Source organism: Neophocaena asiaeorientalis, unplaced genomic scaffold (assembly GCF_003031525.2).
Source record: "Neophocaena asiaeorientalis asiaeorientalis breed wild unplaced genomic scaffold, Neophocaena_asiaeorientalis_V1.1 scaffold291, whole genome shotgun sequence".
In the NCBI taxonomy this organism is placed as follows: Eukaryota; Metazoa; Chordata; class Mammalia; order Artiodactyla; family Phocoenidae; genus Neophocaena; species Neophocaena asiaeorientalis.
This window is the reverse complement of record NW_020172735.1, coordinates 1,213,276-1,231,531: the sequence shown is the minus strand read 5'-3', so window position 1 is coordinate 1,231,531 and position 18,256 is coordinate 1,213,276. Positions and strand designations below refer to the sequence as shown.

General features: G+C 39.0%; 1 protein-coding gene across 1 annotated transcript in view; it reads right to left on the bottom strand.

Moving 5' to 3' along the window:
- Positions 1 to 1,751: 1,751 nt before the first annotated feature.
- The window catches only part of PLD5 (phospholipase D family member 5), a 266,832-nt gene continuing 250,327 nt past the window's right edge, over positions 1,752 to 18,256 (bottom strand). Inside the window, exons 7-9 of the mRNA XM_024740486.1 lie at positions 13,443 to 13,611; positions 10,023 to 10,137; positions 1,752 to 2,868 (exon numbers count right to left, since the gene is read on the bottom strand). Of these exons, the coding sequence (XP_024596254.1) occupies positions 2,621 to 2,868; positions 10,023 to 10,137; positions 13,443 to 13,611 (532 nt within the window). The 3' untranslated portion in view covers positions 1,752 to 2,620. The remainder of the gene's footprint in view (positions 2,869 to 10,022; positions 10,138 to 13,442; positions 13,612 to 18,256) is intronic.

Sequence of the window (18,256 nt, the reverse complement as noted above, 5' to 3'; positions counted from 1 at the left end):
ATGGTCATTTCATAAAGGACAAAATTCTCTTCTCCTATCATATGCAAAAGATAGCAACAGTGAAGGGGTGCCATTATACCAAGCCTGTGCTTGTCCTATGGCTATGACAAATACTGGAGACAACTTGGGAATGAACAAGGAAGCAACTGACTCTCCAATCTTTAGATGTCCTTTTCAAATTCAGCCCAGTTGCTTTTCCTTGCCCAGGAGTGAAATTATTACGTTTGTTTGTCTCCATGTCAACTCTTTGCTTACTTTCTCTCTTTAATCATCATTAAAACTAACTTTACTGAGATGACTGACAGGATAACTCCCTACTCAAACAAGGATGGGCATATGGTAAATATTTAGAGTCTTATGGGCCGGCCATTACTGATGCAGAATTTCATTAAGAATCCCTTAGTCATTCATAAAAACATGTTACTCTTAAAAATACATCTCTTGGGGCTTCCCTGGTGGCGCAGTGGCTGAGAATCTGCCTGCCAATGCAGGGAACACGGGTTCGAGCCCTGGTCTGGGAGGATCCCACATGCCGCGGAGCAACTGGGCCCATGAGCCACAACTGCTGAGCCTGCGCGTCTGGAGCTTGCGCTCCACAACAAAAGAGGCCACGATAGTGAGAGGCCCGTGCACCGCGATGAAGAGTGGCCCCCACTCGCCGCAACTAGAGAAAGCCCACGCACAGAAACGAAGACCCAACACAGCCAAAAATAAAAATAAATAAACAAAATTTCAAAAAAAATACATCTCTCTTCCAACTCTCTTCACAGTCTGGTTAGATATCCAGTAAAGCAACACTTGGAAACAACAAGAAAGGAAGTTATGTTATCACTAGATGACCAACAATAGCCATTTTCCACCAAGTAAACCCACTGGACAAGACTTGTGGGTTCCTCCATCACTCTTTCTGGCATATTAGAAATCAAGTCTCTAGATATAAAAAAATTTGAGATTGCTTTTTCTTGCTCTAAAAACACATGTATATGCCAGTCTTAAAGAAGAACACCAAGCAAACGGTCTAGTTTTCTTATGATGTTATTTATGCCAAAGTGACCTGACAAAATGTTCCATCAAAATGATGACAATCCAGATCTCCAACAGGGCTTTTGCATTGCTGTGTTCACCCATATTTGCAGTTGGAAGCTGTGGATTTGTTTTCCCTTGTGGGTTCTCTGGGTGAACCTGTTATTGATTATATCAGGATACCACAAACATTATTTTAAGAAAAAGATTATGCTTCATAATGTTTAGCATTTATATAGGTTTTTTGATTTCAAAACAAGTTATAAATATTTTCTACTGTGACAACATCTTTCGAGGTAGGTGATTATTACTGTCCCTACATTACCAGTAGAAACCTGAGGCCAAGAAGTACAGGACTCTGTTCCCAGACCAGGGAGAGTCAGGAGCAACATTATGAGTAGACGTCCTGAAGGGTACCTGCTCTGGGTTCTGAAGAGGCCACGCCTATCTCTAGTGTAGCAAGTCTCCATTAATATAGGGTTATATATTGTATAGATATAAAACAACAACACACAAGGACATCATAGAACAATAATCCAATATTTTTGTTTCTTAGTAAAATATGTTAAGCACAGTATTTAAATTGCATTTCTCTGAAAAGCATTTGGTATATTAAATAGCAGAAGGTATATTAAATAGCTGTATAAATGCTTGTTGGCATACTCTTAACTGCATAAGGATTCTAAAGAAATTAAAATCCACTTATAAACACCATAAACTAAACAAAAATGTGAAAAACTACTTTATTCTTATAATGCAGACTTAATAGCTTGCTGGATATTAGCAGGTGGCTACATAATTTTTCTGAGTTTGAGAGAAAGGATACACATTGTTGGCTGTGGTTTTAAAATATCAATTTGGTAGGGAAAGTGCAGTTGAAAGTGAAAATTAAAGACTGCTCTTTACATTTTGCATCCATTCTGAACAATTCATACATATAAAAGATACAATCGCACTTGGAGCTAATGTTTAGGTGAATATAGGGGTGCTATATAATATTTTGCGAGAAGAGAAAGTGATAGAAAATAAAAGCTATGGTATTGGAAAAAATGCAGAAGGAGGCAAAAAGGGTATTTTTCAACTGTGTTGAAGATGGGCATGAGATGTAAGTTGTTCATGCTTACATGACTATATAGGTCTTGGAAATGGTTTTCAAGGAAAAATATTTGGTTCAATCAGTCTCTTCTCTAGGGCAAAATCCTCACTCTCCTCTCTAAGTCAGCAGTTCTCAGAATGGTATAAAAGAGCTCACCACATGCTAAGCTTCTTAAGAACTGACCAGGTGGTCAGCAGAAAAAGTTCTAAAACTAGAAAGGAAGAGGCATCAAAGTCTTAAAATTTGTATGCAAACGTAAAAACTAACTTTCAAGCCAAAATGACATTCCCTGTCAGAAGTAACAAATACAAAAGTCTTAAATTTAGTGTACACGCGGCTAAGATATTGTTAGATAAGATATTACATGTCATTCAGAGAATATTTTTTGTGTGCTTTTTCCCTAAAAAAGACATATTAAATTATTTTTCTCTCCTCAAGTCTTTTTTGTATAAATGTGAAATATAAGGTGTCTTGTAAGTTTGTTCATTCAGACTATACACTCTAGGGGTCCTTTCCACTTGCGTTGTAGGTGACAGTTTTATTTGAGGAGGGTCTGAGTTTGAAGAGGCTTGAGCAGTTCGGCTGCTTGGTGGGCTGCAAGGTTCTGGCGTAGGGCGAGTACCAGTCCCTTTCAAATACATCCTTAAGTTGCTTAATGATGCTTGTGTTGTTTCTCACATCTGCTTGGTTGATAACAAGGCCTGTGCCAGCATTCTGGGTAAAATCATTCCCTACCCAGTCAAAATTTCCTGCAAAAGACAAAGGAAATGATGGTAAAGAGTTAAGATCCACCAGGGAATATTCTCCATTTAAAGAAATATAGAGCAGATTCTATTAAAAAAAATACCCGGGAATAGTGACAGGGAGACTGAATTGTGTTGACAGCTCATAAAAAGAAATCCAAGAAGGCTTACATATGGCATATTAATATTTGCATATTATTTTGGCATTTTCTTCAGCTTTGCTCAACTTGAAACTCAAAACAGGAAATCTGATGTTCTTTTTTGGTAAATGTTATTTCTTATTGACATTCACAAGGCACACTAAATACAGCAACATTTAAAATATATAGGAATACACTTAAAAATCCTGTGAACAATTACTACCTTCTCAAAGAGACAACATGTAATCCATACGTACAAATGAGAGATTCTAATTATAATGCTCAGAAGCTTTCACATCAAAGAAAAAGCTGAAGCCAGAGAAGGAGAACCAGTTTTTAACTAAACACACAAAACACTCCTTGCTTGGGTGGTAAGTCATTCCCAGTTCCAGGATCAGGCTTCTCAGCCTAGGAATCAGGGCACTTGCTGTGACAGCAGGCTCCCCAGAGTGACTGCTGGTATAGGTGGTATATTAGTTTGCTAGGTCTGCCATCACAAAGCACAACAGACTGGGAGCTTAAACAACAGAAATGTATTGTCTCACAGTTCTGGAGGCTAAAAGTCTAAGATCAAGATGTTGGCAGACTGGTTCCTTCTGAGGGCTGTGAAAGCAGGATCTGTGCCAGACCTCTCTCCTTGGCTTATAGATGGCCATCTCCTCCTTGTGTCTCTTCACATCATATCCCCTCTACACACATCTCTATGTCCAAATTTCCCCTTTTTATAAGGACAGCAACCAAACTGGATGAGAAACCAGCCTAATGACCTCACCTTAACTTGATTTCCCCTGTAAAGACCCTGTCTCCAAATAAGGTCAAATTCTGAGGTACTGGGGTTAGGACTTCAGCATACTAATTTTGGGAGGTCTATAATAGGTAGTAAGGCTGGGATCCACCCCAGAAAGGGATAATCATGTCTATGCGACTTGCATGTAGTCCATTTTCAAAGTGGGAGTAGATAAAAGGACTGGACTACCCAAAACTCCCAGATGAATCTCTTGTCTTTGGTATCCAATGGGGAGAGACTTCCAGTAGGGCAGCAAAGGTACTCTCAGGAGGGTATAGCACCATTTATTTCTTTGCTTTTCTTTGTCTTCATTTATGCATATTTACCCAGTGTACAATGTCTACCAGGTACTATATTAGGGGCCATGATATAAAACTTAAAATCACAGTCTCTGCCTTCGAGGAGTCCAGGAGGAAAACACAAAAAGTATAATACAAGGCATATGAGATGGTACAAGAGATGTATGTATACTATGCCATGAGGGCAGGAGAAAGCAATTTCTAACTCTGACTAGATGTATCAGGAAGAGAGCATTTCACTGAATAATAAGAAAGGCACAGAAACCTATCAATTAGGAAACTAATTCCACAGGGAATATAACATATTTATGCACAAAAAAGATCTGATGAGGATCTTAGAACATGAAGGGGAAGAGTCAGGAATGAGGTCGGGACATAAGGAATGTAGAGGGCAGAGGAACTATCAGTTAGTCAGTGCCTAATATGAGCAAAGCACTATGCTTTCTATTTGTGTACATTATCTCATATGGTTGGTAGGATTTATGCTTACTTGACAGAAGAGGGCTGTGAGGCTCAAAGAGGTGAGTAAATTTGCCCAGCTTCACATGGCTAATCAATGGTCAACCCAGGTCTGTAGACTCCATGAACTATCTTCAATACTATAAATGAAGAATCATTCTAATAAAAATTTACCCATGTCAAGACTGACAAAATTATCTAATAAATTACCACCATCCTCTTTGGTTCAGAGCTGGTTCCATAAGGGAACCGAAGGCTTTTAAGCATAGAGCTTGACTTTCCATTCCCTCAGTGGCTCCTCAGGCATGCTGCAGGAATATTTGCTGAAAGATGCTGAGATCATGGTCCCTGGGCATCCTCGACCCAAGGCCCTGCAGTCACCTGTGGGAGAAGCTGCTGGAAGAAGGGACATCTGTAGAGAAGACTAATATCTGTTCCTTTATAGCTCTCATTCTTTGGCCTTCCTCTACTCTCTGGAGCACCCCCGCACATATCAACTCCCTTTTCCATATAGCACTGCCTGGAATACTGGAAGGTGGTTCCCTTGCCCCTCGTTTTACTCCCTAAGTTTATTCCTCTAAGTCAAATATTATCAGCATAGAGAAGGAACTCCTCTCTCTCTCTTTATATCTCACCCCAACCCACACAAACACTACAATGATGTTGCCAATGACTTCACGATAGACATAGTTTTGACTGAATTTTATTGCTATAAATTAGCAAACTGCTTGCTAAATGGTTTGTAATACTGTGTTAGAGTCTCTGCACAGAGACTCCTTTTGCTGTTGCTGTGCTCCCAACCATGTGCTCTCAGACACGTGGCCATGCTCAGAGGCTCCGGCTTTGTGCAAATTCTCAGTGCCAGGTGAACACCAGCTTGAACCTCTAAACAGAGGATTTGTAGCTACTGCAGGTTGAGAGTTATTCTGGAAACTGCTGGTAGGCGGCACCTTCTATTCATTCCATAAACAGAAAACAGCACACTTTTCAAGGACTTCTTGATAAGACACTAAAATCTCATCTTATGATTAAGTGCAAGGCATTAGACCAAGGGCAGTAATTTTTTATGAGCTATCATAACATTATCTCCTTCAATATTCACTGCAATCCTATGAGGTGAAAATATTAACTTCACTGTATTGATGAGGAAATTAAGGCTCAGAAATGTTAAGTAATTTGTCCAAGGTGGAAGTGAAAAAGTCCCACAGTTGAGGTTCAAAGCCAGGTCTGACTCCGAAGCCCACACTTAAAGGTGTACTCGTTTTGTGCTAAATGTGCTCTTCGCCCTAGACGTCATCAGTCCCGAGGGCTGGAGCATCAGGCCACACTGAGATCTCTGCTCCATTCATTTGCAGACCTCACTCTCTGAAGGAAACACATATCCTTTGGGGGAAGCATGGAGAGAGGGAATGATGATGGGAGAAAAGTGACAAGATTATGAAGTCTCATTCTGTGAAATTCAGCTTCTTTCCTTTGATACAATGGATGGAGCCAAGATCCTCCATCTTTATTGATTTTCAAAAGTTTTAATTAGTCTGTTCTCAGGAATCATAGCCCTAGGCATCTTTCACAGGACTACAGGGCATTCCTACATCAGAGTGATTGTTTTCCTACCTTTATTTCCTGATGGCTGGGCTAAACCTCAAAATCATGTATATGCTTCAGTCATTTTTCAATTGGGAAGCAGTTTTACCCAGCTCTTTTTGAGACTGCCATTTCAGCTTCTAGAATGCACATTTAGGCCCCAGATGCCAGGAGAGCTGTAGTGCTACCCTCAGGAACACCCTGTGAGGGTGTAGGTGAACTCACTGGATATAATATATAAATAACCAAACCACCTTTCAGACAACTTTGCCAAGCTTGACTCAAATGTACTCAAATCAAAATTAGATGATACTGTCTGAGGATTCTTCTGTAAGTCTTGTGAACATTTAATGGAACTATATTTCCATGCAAGGTCTAGTGTGGATTTTTCTTTATTCAGCATTCTCAGCAGGTATCTGAGTGACTTCTTAAGAGATTTCCAGAATATGCTGATAATCATTTAAATTATCAATGAATTTTCCCTCTTTATGCTTTTTAAGTATTTTTATATTAGAACTATGCTTCACTCTAGGGAACTAATGTTTTGCTAAAATGCTATGTGTAAAATGTACTCATTTAAAAATGTACTGTAATAAAGAACCCAGAAATAGACCCACATAAATATAGTCAATTGATCATGACAAAGGAGCAAAGGCGATACAATGGAGCAAAGACAGTCCTTTCAACAAGCAATGCTAGAAGAACTAGGCATCTACATGCAAAAGAAAAAGAAGCTAGACACAGACCTTACACCCTTCACAAAATGTAACTCAAAATGTGATCATACCTAAATGTAAAATGCACAACTACAAAACTCCTAGAAGATAACATAGGAGAAAACCTGGCTGACCTTGGTTTTGGTGATAACTTTTTAGATAAAACACCAAAGGCATGATCCATGAAAGAAATAATTGATAAGTTGGACTTCATTAAAATTAAAATTTTCTGCTCTGTGAAAGAGAATGAAAGAGAATGCAAAGATAAACCACAGGCTGGGAGAAAATATTTGCAAAAGACATATCTGATAAAAGACTATTATCCACAATATACAAAGAACTCTTAAAAATGAACAGTAAGAAAATTAAAAATCTGTTTAAAAAATGAGCCAAAGCCCTTAATAGACACCTCACCTAAGAAGATAGATGGCAAATACACATACGAAAAGATGCTCCACATCATATGTCAAAGGGAAATGAAAACTGAAACAATGAGATGTGTGTCATACAGAGCTATTAGAATGGCCAAAATTCAGAGCACTGACAACACCAAAGGTTGGTGAGGATGTGGAGCAACAGGAACTCTCACTCATTGGTGGGAATGCAAAATGGTACGTCCACTTTGGCAGACAATATTGCAGTCTCTCATAAAACTAAACGTACTCTTACCATATGATTCAGTAATCATGCTCCATGGTATTTACCCAGTGGAGTTGAAAACTTATGTCCCACAAAAATATGCACATGGATGTTTATAGCAGCTTTATTCATAATTGTGAAAACTTGGAGCAACCAAGGTGCCCTTCAATAGATGAATGGATAAAGTGTGAATCGATAAATAATATTCCAGACAATGGAATATTATTAAGCACTAAAAAGAAATGAGCTACCAAGCCATGAAAAGACATGGAAGAACCTTAAATGCATATTACTAAGTGAAAGAAGCCAATTGTAAAAGTCTACACACTATATAATTCCAGCCATATATTTTGAAAAAGACAACACTGCGGAGTTAGTTAAAAAAGAAATCAGTGGTTGCCAGGGTAGGGGGAGGGATAAATAGGTGGAGCACAGAGGATTTTTAGGGCAGTGAAACTACTCTACGTGATACTACAATAGCAGATACATGTCTTCATACATTTGCCCAAATCCAACACAAAGAGAGAACCCTAATGTAAACAATGGATATTGGGTGATAATCATGTGTCAATGTAAGTTCATCAGTTGTGACAAATGTACCACTCTGGTGAAGGATGTTGGTAATGTGGGAGGCTGTGCACATGTGGGGTTGGGGGGTATATAGGAAATCCCTGTGCCTTCTGCAGTTTTGCTGTGAACTTAAAACTGTTTTTTAAACAAAAGTCTATTTTAAAAAATGCATTACAGGGAAAGAAGAAGGGAGAGAGTCAGGAATCAATATTTAGTAGGAATCTGGCAGAGAGATCAGTGACAGTGTTGGGAGCTTCTCATATATTATCTCATTTAATCCTTATACCACCACCAAAGGATGGGTGCTGTTATCCCTATTTTAAAGATAAGGAAACAGAGGCTCCTCAGAGGCTCAGAGAGATTGTGTGACTTTACCATCTTCCAGCTTGTAAGTTTCAGAGTTTGAAATCAAAAAAAGGTTTGTCTGACTCCAATACACTTACTTAATTCATTATAAAGAACATTTGGATATAAGCACATATCACTGCTGAATGTGCACCTAACAACTTACTTTAAGTAAACCCTGCAGGTAGAATATTCAGATTTGAGTCCTTAAATCCCACTGTGCCCAAAACTTAATCCACCCCTATTTTTCCCAATATTGAAGCAAAAGTTCCCATTTTTGACTAAACAACTTTGAGTTTGCTTTTGCCACTTGTTTAAAAAGAAGCTCATTTCATTCTATTCTCCGTGCATTGATGAACATGAGAAAATCTAAATGATCGCCTATTGGGTCACTGAGAGGGACAACATGAATAAAATAATATTGTCATATTCTAGAACTGGAATGATACACATTTTTAAAAATTTCAATACCCTATTCTATTATTCTTATTATTCTACTAATAAGACACACAACTATTCAAAATGGGAAGAAACAGAACATCTCCACGCTGAGAGAGGAGGTAGTAAGTGTTTAATTCATTTCATATCTTATGGCCCAATTTCCTTATTTCTAAATTGCAGGTGATTAAAGCTGCCTTCCCTATTGACAATGTTGCTAAGAGAATCAAATAAGATAAAGTGCTTTACAAAGTTAAAATGGCATATTTTTTTACTCACTGAATTTGGAAAAAATAATGCAGATTCCATATTCCTTCATCCCAGACACATTTTTCTTTTCTGCTTTGAGATTGCTACTTCATTTGTACAGTGTAATAACCATCCTGCTGTTTTGTGATCTATGCACTTTCATTTTATAGATAATAACTTCCACTCTGCCTGTGACAGTACTAGTAAAGGGGTTACTCTGGATTCATGCACACCATGGGAAAGTAGAATAGATTTAATCCGTTAGTAAGAAATATACCAATACATATTGTTTCTGTATCTGGAGCTTTATTGCCTTAATAATAATAGCTAACATGAATCTAGTATTATCTATGTGTTAGGAGCTTTCATTGTGCAAGGTGCTTTTTACATATTATCCCAATTAAACTTTACCCTATGAAGTAGAAACTATTATTAACTCCATTTTACAGATGAGAGAACTGAGGTTTTTAGAGAGCTTAAGTAAATTGCCCAAAGTTACATATTTTTAAAATGGCAGAGGTAGGATTATTGCACAGGTAGTGTTTGTTTGGGCATCGAATTTCAATGATGTCTGCCTCCCCATTACTCATGACAGTGGTACAGTGGGTAGGAAATGAGCACTGGGTTCATTTAAGTGCCAGGACTGGCCTTTCATGAGCCATCCAACTCCTCACCTATAAAATGAGACAAATGGACCATGGAATTTCTGCAAAACATTTACAAAAAGACATCACATATGGTCTCCTAGCATATGAACCAAGCCACAGATGAGATGCTCTGTTAAGGAGCTCTTTGCCCTCACCCTCCTGTTTCCTGACTTCAAGGTCTCCCACTCACTGGCAGGAGCTTCCTCACCATGGGGTACAGAAGAGTACAGCTAGATCACCACTAACTTGCATGATCCCCTAAGGAGCCTTACAGCTCTGACACCTACCAATATAAGCTGCGCCATCCGTCACCATGTACTTGTTGCGATTTAATCTAGGGAAGGTGTGATTCTTTTGTTCTTTTGTAACACAAGCGTTCTCTCTTTCCAGATCAAAAAATTTCTGTAAGACAATAAATAAATAAATAAAGCAGGTGAATATAGAGAACATTTCTGGTTTTGTTCAAACACAAAAGGGTTTTTCGTTCAAGTATCAACAATAGACCTCATACTGAGTTATTAAAACCACAATCTTGTTACTTCATATAGATGAAGCTATTTTTGTTCTCAAATCCATACAGGCAACAAGAGAGAAAATTATCATGCTCACCTAGGTCTATAATTAACACTTTTAAACTATAAAGTAAACATAAAATTCATTCTTTTAATGGGGAAAGGGCCAGAAGTTGTCTAATTCTTTTGTCTTATTCATCAGAGTGTGCTGGCATTTTAAGTATGCCTCAGGGTGCTTTCTGTCAAGCATGCCAACGAACTGAATTCCCACATGTGGCATATATTATAAGAAGCAGCAGGCCCATGTCAATGACCAGCTGAATTAATTGGGGATTTGCAAATGTCAAAAAAAGATTTTGCCAAAAGAACAAATATTTCTATCTAAACACCTAGGTCTACAAGCTCTTTTAATAAGCAACTCAAAAAAAATCACAACTTCAAACCATAACTCCCGAATTTCAACTTTAATGTGATCCAAAAAGCAGCATTCCAGTTCACCTGGAATGGGGATGTGGGAGCTAAGAGAGGTAGGTGACATCAGGAGTGGCTTCAGGAATCTGCTGAAATTGGCAAGTGCTCAGATGAGGCTTAAACTGTGACTGAGTTCACAGGAAGACACCATCAAAGGTGAAGACCTCAGGTCTCCTCCACATTGAAAAACGTGGAAAATTTTCAAAACTGCATGGAATATTTCCAGAATGTCTTACATCTGTAGAATCATGTGTGATTGAAGGAAAGAAGAGGCAGTGAGAAAAGTAGGATGATACCTAGAAATGGAGATATCATTTACAGTTTTAAAACAGTAAGTGTTCAAGTTTAGTTTGGGGAAATAATGAGAGTTGGTTTTTCCTTCCCCTCCAGGTTGAGAAAGGAGTGATAAACCAAGTGATCACTAAGGTCTCTTCCAGCCCTGAAAATTCTATTCTGATTTTTTTTTTTTTGTAGAACCCTTGAGATCAATGGTACACAGGCCAAAATCTACCACCTAAGAACTGTCTATTGTACATCCCAGAGGAGTGTTCTCCCATTGCCATATTTCCATGATTATAGGCAATGCAGACTGGATCACCTTATTTCCTCAGTTCCTACCTTCAGCAAAATCTGTGTCAAGTTTGATGGGTTCGCATAGAGCCTTTGTGGACTCTTCAAATGGACTTAATAACCTGTGAATGCTCTTAAGTTGTGGTTTTATACTTGTGAGGTCACATGAATACTGATAACAGCCAGCAGTCATCTCGCTTGAACATTCTATCACCATACCTGTCTACACACTTGCTATTTCCTTTTGAGGAAGATATTATTGCAGAATCAAGACAAATTTGAAAAAGAATAAATTATACATCCTAATTTAAGTCAGTGATGGCATCACAGCTTGAGGCTTTACTGAGAACCCACTTCCTCTAGCAAGTTGAAGATGACCCTAAAGAGGGAAAAGAGCTTTTTCTGGGAGACTAAGACAACAGCAGAAACCATATTGTATTCACTGACATACTATTAGACGCCTAACGTGCTGCAGGTGACAGCAAAGATATTTCAAAAGTGACTTGTTAATTTATTTTTTAAAAACCTCAGTTAACTAGGAAAACTTGGTGAGTGCAGTCTCTTTCCACGAGCCTCCTCATGGATACAAACCCACAAAGCCAGGGGGAATGTGCCTATTCCTCTAACAACAGAGATTACCAGGCTATCTGCTTTATCAGTGCTCCCAGGCTCCTGAAGACATGCTATATGCAAGATTCCAACTCCCACTCTTCTTGGAAAAGCTTTTCATCCATCTGTGGTCTAGATGTCGGGGCCATAAGCTTCCTTCTCCTCAAGGCTTATCTTGATGCTTAGAAATGCATGGCCTGGCTTAAATGAAGATTGGAGTCTCTGTTTTATAAAATGTCCAACAGTGAACTATTAATGTTTGGTTTATTCGAGTAATGTGACCATGAGTGTTTGAAAAAATGAAGCTGAGTAAATACTGTAGAGGTTAAAATGATGGATTCTACTTTCCTTGTAATTTCTTGTAAGTTTTCAATGAGAGCCCTTAATATTTCATGACACAGATTTCAACTGACAGTGCCTTAGTAGCAGGTGTGCTGTGGGGTCAGGAAACAGTGGGTGGGTGGAGACCACTGAGTTGTTCTGAAGGGAAGTTAAGAGAAGAGATAGGAGCAAATGCATCACGTGTCACAGGCCCCAGATATTCTCCTCTCGGCCTCTGCTTGTATTAAACACGTCTTTTTACTTTCTGTATTCTGGTGCTTTGACATCTGGGCCCTTGCTGAGCACAGAGGGGCTGTCTTCCAGAGAATGAAGGCTACAGGGATATTCCCCACCTCTAGGCCTAACTCATAAATGCCTCCTGTGCACTCCTCCACTCTCTCTTCTTCTGATTGGCCTTGGGATATTGAGGCTCAAGGCCATCTTGGAAGCCATGTGTCAAAGTTGACAGTGGAGCCCCTGTCATCCTGGGTCCCTGAATGCTTCATGGAGCACAATTTTATCACCTAGAAGAGAGCCTGGCACAGAGCAGAGTCAGGTCTCAGTGTACATTTGTTGAATGACTGCAGCGGAGGTTGGGGGAAGCTGAGACCTAAAGGATTAGTGGGCTTTAGTCAGGTAATGCATGGAGGAAACTGTTGCAGGAGAGGAAAGCGCATGTACAAGGGCCCTGAGGGGAGGAAGAGGATGTTCCATGTGAGGACCAGAGGAGATTCAAAGGCGAGCTAGAGAGTTAGAACGTCTAGGGTAGTACGAATCCTCAACCTTGCCTCCCTCGACGTATGCAGACACGGATTAGGGTGCAGCCCAAGGGACCTGGAACAAGTACAGAAACCCAGGCTAGGGGAGCTTTAGGGCTGGGGGAGTCTGTGCTGGTGCATGTTCCAATGCTCTGTTGGTCACAGTCTCACAAATAAGAATAGTAGGTGAAGGAGGAAGTTCAAACAAAATGGACAGGATGCAACTGAAAGTGTATATAAAGAGGGTTATTCTGGCACCAGGAAACTTGGGTTCTAGTCTCTTTTTTGGGGGGATACGGTTGTTTTGAAAAATTAGTTAACCTACCTTTTGAGGTATTTTTCACTATCAAAGATTGTTGCCCTGGTTCTGACTGGAAGTTCATGTGTATGTGTGTGCTTACAGCTTTCACAGATGTATGAAGGAAATAAACTTTTAATTTAATAACTCAGTCAATATAATACTTACAACTTTCAAACTGCAGTTGGCTATTTCAGTGCAAATAGCTTTAAGAGATGAAATAAAATTAAATGTGAGGGGGTCAGTTTCCTTCCAGAAGCTGATAAGGAGTCGAACTTTAACGCTTCGCAAAACTAACGCTTCTCTAATTTTCCCATCCAAGTCTGGCCAGTAAGTCCTGTAGAAATAATGTCCATACAGATAAAATAAAGAAGATTAGTTAGTTTGGGGAAATAAATTTTCTAGACTATAGAGAACACTGGTGTTAACTTGATCATTACTTTTTTCTGTAATATAAATAACCTTGTAGGATATGTTGAAAAAATGCCAGTCTCCTGGGCTAGGACATTGAGAAATGGTGTTTTACTGGTCCTGTCCAGCCTAAAATGAGGTCTCCTACCACCAGGGCCTCAGGTTGTGTGAGCAGAGGGCACAGACAGACTGACCACCATCACATGTCACCCTCACTACACCTCCAACTCTACCTGGGTCTCAGTTCATATGTGCAAGGAGAATCAACTTTCCAACAGAATTCCAGTTAGGATCCTTGAGCACCCCTTTGTCCCCAAATGCTTCTCAAACCTCTCTTCTTTGGTAAGTGTCACCCCCAATGAGATTTTGCTCTAGTTATCCTAGCTTTCCCACACTCTTATTTCCAAACTGTCTTCGTCTCTCCTTACCAAGACACCCACTACTCTGGGGCCCTAGAATCCTCCATCAGGCTGTTTCCCCTATAGGCTTATATATAAGCCTATATTGTGAATTCTTAACCTTTTACTTTGACTAAATCTGAACTCTTCCCTAAGGCCATAGCTTCTCTTAAAGTCCTGCTGTGTATTTTCCACCAGATTGTGCTGTCCACTTGATTTAGGATGGGGGGCCAGCCACTGCCCCCCACCCCCTAAAACACAATGTTTCTTTCAGAACTGTAACTTAGTTCTCATGTTAAAAACAAAACAAAAAAAACAATAAAATTTCCCACGTTAAAGACAAGTCTCAAATTGCTCTATCTCTCTGTAGCCCTGTAATTTGTAGACCTTTTTTTTATTCATACAAATCTTCCCCTAATTCTGGACCAATTCATTATTTGGACTAATGATATATTATTCAAAATATATAAGTTTCATAATAATTGCACCTCCAAAGGTCTCCTCTTTATATCTGACCCCAGCTTCCTGTCCTTCAGGTTCCTCTACTCTCTTATTTGTACCTGCTCTTTCACCTATGTGGGCCCCAGATCCAAGGTCCCTCTACTTTTTCCTGGTCCATCAGCTCCTCCTGATCTCCTTTCCCTGACAAGCCTAATATCAGTTCTGATCACATGAAGGACAGTTGCCCCTCTCCCTTCCTTTAGCTCTTGGCAAAATCTAAATCCTAGGTCAGTGCTGTAATACCTTCGGTGTATTTCTATAGCTATAAAGCAGAGGACAACTGGAAAAAGGCATCTCAAGCTTGTGCAGACTGGAGAAAACACAAATGCATTCAGGGCTCTCAATACCATCTGCCAATCCCCATCCTTGCGTTGGGTCAGTTCTACCTCTTGTACGTTTTGTAATTATTCTAAATGTTGCCCCACTCTAGAGAAATTTGTTTTTTCCTTCATTCACAAAATTGGGTGTCTTGGTCATGGTCCTCCTCAATGTTCTACCCTGATAGCCACATACATTCTTATCCCCTTCCCTCTAATTCAGAGGATAAGGCATCACCCCCTTCTCCCCAAGCTGTTCCCTTGGCCCCCTGCAACTGCATTTGACTAGTCATTCCTTCCTGAAAATATCTTCAACTTCTCCCTCTCTGGCTTCTTCATTTGAGAAATAAACATAAATCTCTCCCATTCAGAGACCTCTCCTTTGACTCTGCATTGCTCTGTGGCTGGTGTACAATCTCTTTCCTCTTTGAACAAAACTTCTAGATAGTAGAATCTTGAACCTCTGACTCTACTTCATCACCCCCCACTCACTTATCAGCCTACTGATCCCGGCCTCCAGCCCATGAATCTTCTGCAAATTTTCTCAAAGTCAGCAGTGATTATTTTAATTGCCAAATCTAATGGACATCATTCAATTCTTACTTTACTGTTAAACCAGGCTACATGTGGCTATGTTGATGTTTCCTTTTGTTGACCTGAAACAAACAGACTGCCAGGTACTTTTCCAGCAAAGATGGGTTTATTTGGAATCAGCATAGAATTGCAATTCTGGATCTGCAATTATGGGCAAGACACATGCATGACAAGGGAGGGAGAACACTTTTACAGAGGGGAAAAGGAAGTTGGGAGGGCTATGGTAAACAAAGTGTCATGGTCTTTCATTGGCTGAGTCCTTGCCAGGAAAGAAGAGGAATCTGTCTTTTTCCTGTTAGGTTCTGCTATCCTAGCAGGGTGTGAGAACTTCTCCTTCTGGTCTCTCAACTCTGTTTAATTGAGGTTTCTGTTTATTAATTTTTTACACTTTCTTTTTAAAATTGATTCCATTGGCTTCTTTTCCTTTTGCTAGCAATCATCTGAGCTCTTTGTATATTTTGGAGATTAATCCTTTGTCTGTTGACCTGTTTGCAAATATTTTCTCCTATTTTGAGCATTGTCTTTTCATCTTGTTTATAGTTTCCTTTGCTGTGCAAAAGCATTTAAGTTTCATTAGGTCCCATTTGTTTATTTTTGTTTTTCTTTCCACTACTCTGGGAGGTGGGTCAAAAAAGATCTTGCTGTGATTTATGTCAATGAGTGTTCTTCCTATGTTTTCCTCTAGATTCCATTGGCTTCTATGACTCTATGGTTTGCTGGTCTGTCCCCTATCTCTTAGACTGTAGCAAATCGTCCTTTGATTAAAACACAGTGGAGGCTCCTCAAGGTCACAAGACTCCACAGTAGTCAGGCCCTCTTGCTCCTCGTCCTTGCCCTGTCTCCAGTTTGGTCTCTCACCACCTTATCTTGGGCTCTATGTTCCTGCACTGAACTTGTTATAGATCCTGGCATGGACTAGGCTATATTTTTCCATTTGAAACTTTGCTCAAGCTCTCCTTTCTACCTGGATAACTCCCTTTCTCACACTTTTTTCTAACTCATGCATATGTTTAAAGTAATTTGGGTAGCATTTCCTCTAATAAGCTTCTTCAAACCCTGAAACTGCCATAGAAGCCTTTTCACCAAGTATCTATAATATTCTGTACACATATCTATTGTTCTATCCACCCCACTATGCTATGAAAATCTATTCTGTGTCCAATTTACATTCCCACCAATAGTGTATAAAGTTTCCCTTTTCACCACATCCTTCCTAGCAACTGTTATCTCTTGTCTTCGTCAAGAAGAGTCATTATAACAGTGGGAGGTGATATCTCATTGTGGTTTTGATTTGCATTTCCCTGATAATTAGTGACGATGAGCATTTTTTCATGTATCTGTTGGCCATTTTGATATACTCTTTGGAGAAACGTCTATTTAGTTCTTTTGCCCATTTTTAAAAATCAATTTTTTTTGTTACTGTTGTTTTTGGGTTGACTGAGTTCTTTATATACTTCGGATATTAACCCCTTATCTGATATGAGGTTTAAAAACTTTTCTCCCATTCTGTGGGTTGTCTTTTCATTTTGTTAATTGTTTCTTTTGCTGGGAAAAAGCTTTTGAGTTTGATGTAGTCCTTTTTGTTGATTTCTTTTTTTTTTACTGTTTGTACTTTTGGCATTATGCTGAAAAATTATTGCCGGAACCAATATCAATGAGCTTCCTCCCTACGTTTTCTTCTAGGAGTTTTACAGTATCACGTCTTATGTTTAAGTCTTTGATCCATTTCAAGTTAATTTTCATGGATGGTGTGAGACAGGGCCCAATATCATCTTTTGGCATGTGTTTCTCCAGTTTTCCCAGCACTATTTGTTGAAAAAACTATCCTTTCCCTGTTGGGTATTCTTGGCTCCCTTGTTGAATATTAGTTGACTGTGTATGCTGGGGTTTAATTCTGGCTCTCTATTCTGTTCCATTTGTTGACATGTCCATTTTTGTGCCAGTACCATACTGTTTTTATTACTATGGCTTTGTGGTATAGTTTGAAATCTGGAAGTGTGATATTTCCAGCTTTGTTCTTTTCTTCTCAGGATTGGTTTGACTATTCAGGGTCTTTCTTGGTTCTACACAAATTTTCAGATAGCTTCTTCTATTTCAGTGAAGAATGCATTTGTTATTTTGATGGGGATTGCACTGAATCTGTATATTGCTTTGGATAGTATGGCCATTTTAACAATATTAATTCTTCCAATCTATGAATGTGGATGTCTTTTCATTTGTTTGTGTCTTCTTTGATATCTTTCAGCAAAGTTTTGTAGTTTTCACTGTACATATCTTTCACCTACTTGGTTAAATTTATTCCTAAATAGTTTGTGGGGTTTTTTTGATGGTATTGTGAATGGGATGAGTTTCTTTATTTCTTTCTAAGATACTTCATCATTAGTGTAAAGAAATGCAATTGATTTCTGTATGATAATTTTGTATCCTGCCACTTTACTGAAATTATTAATTCAAATGTTTTTTGACTGATTCTTTGGGATTTTCTCTATTTAAGAACATATTATCAACAAATAATGGAAACTTTAAATCTTCCTTTCTGATCTGAATGTCTTTCATTTCTTTGTCTTGCCTAATTTGCTCTAGCTAAGACTTCCATTACTATATTGGATAGGAATGGTAAGAGTAGGCATCATTCTTTGTTCCAGATCTTACATTTTCAATTCCTCTCCATTAAATATAATGTTAGCTGTGGGTCTACCGTATATGACCTTTATTTTGTTGAGGTATGTTCCTTCCACATCCAGTCTGTTAAGAGTTTTTA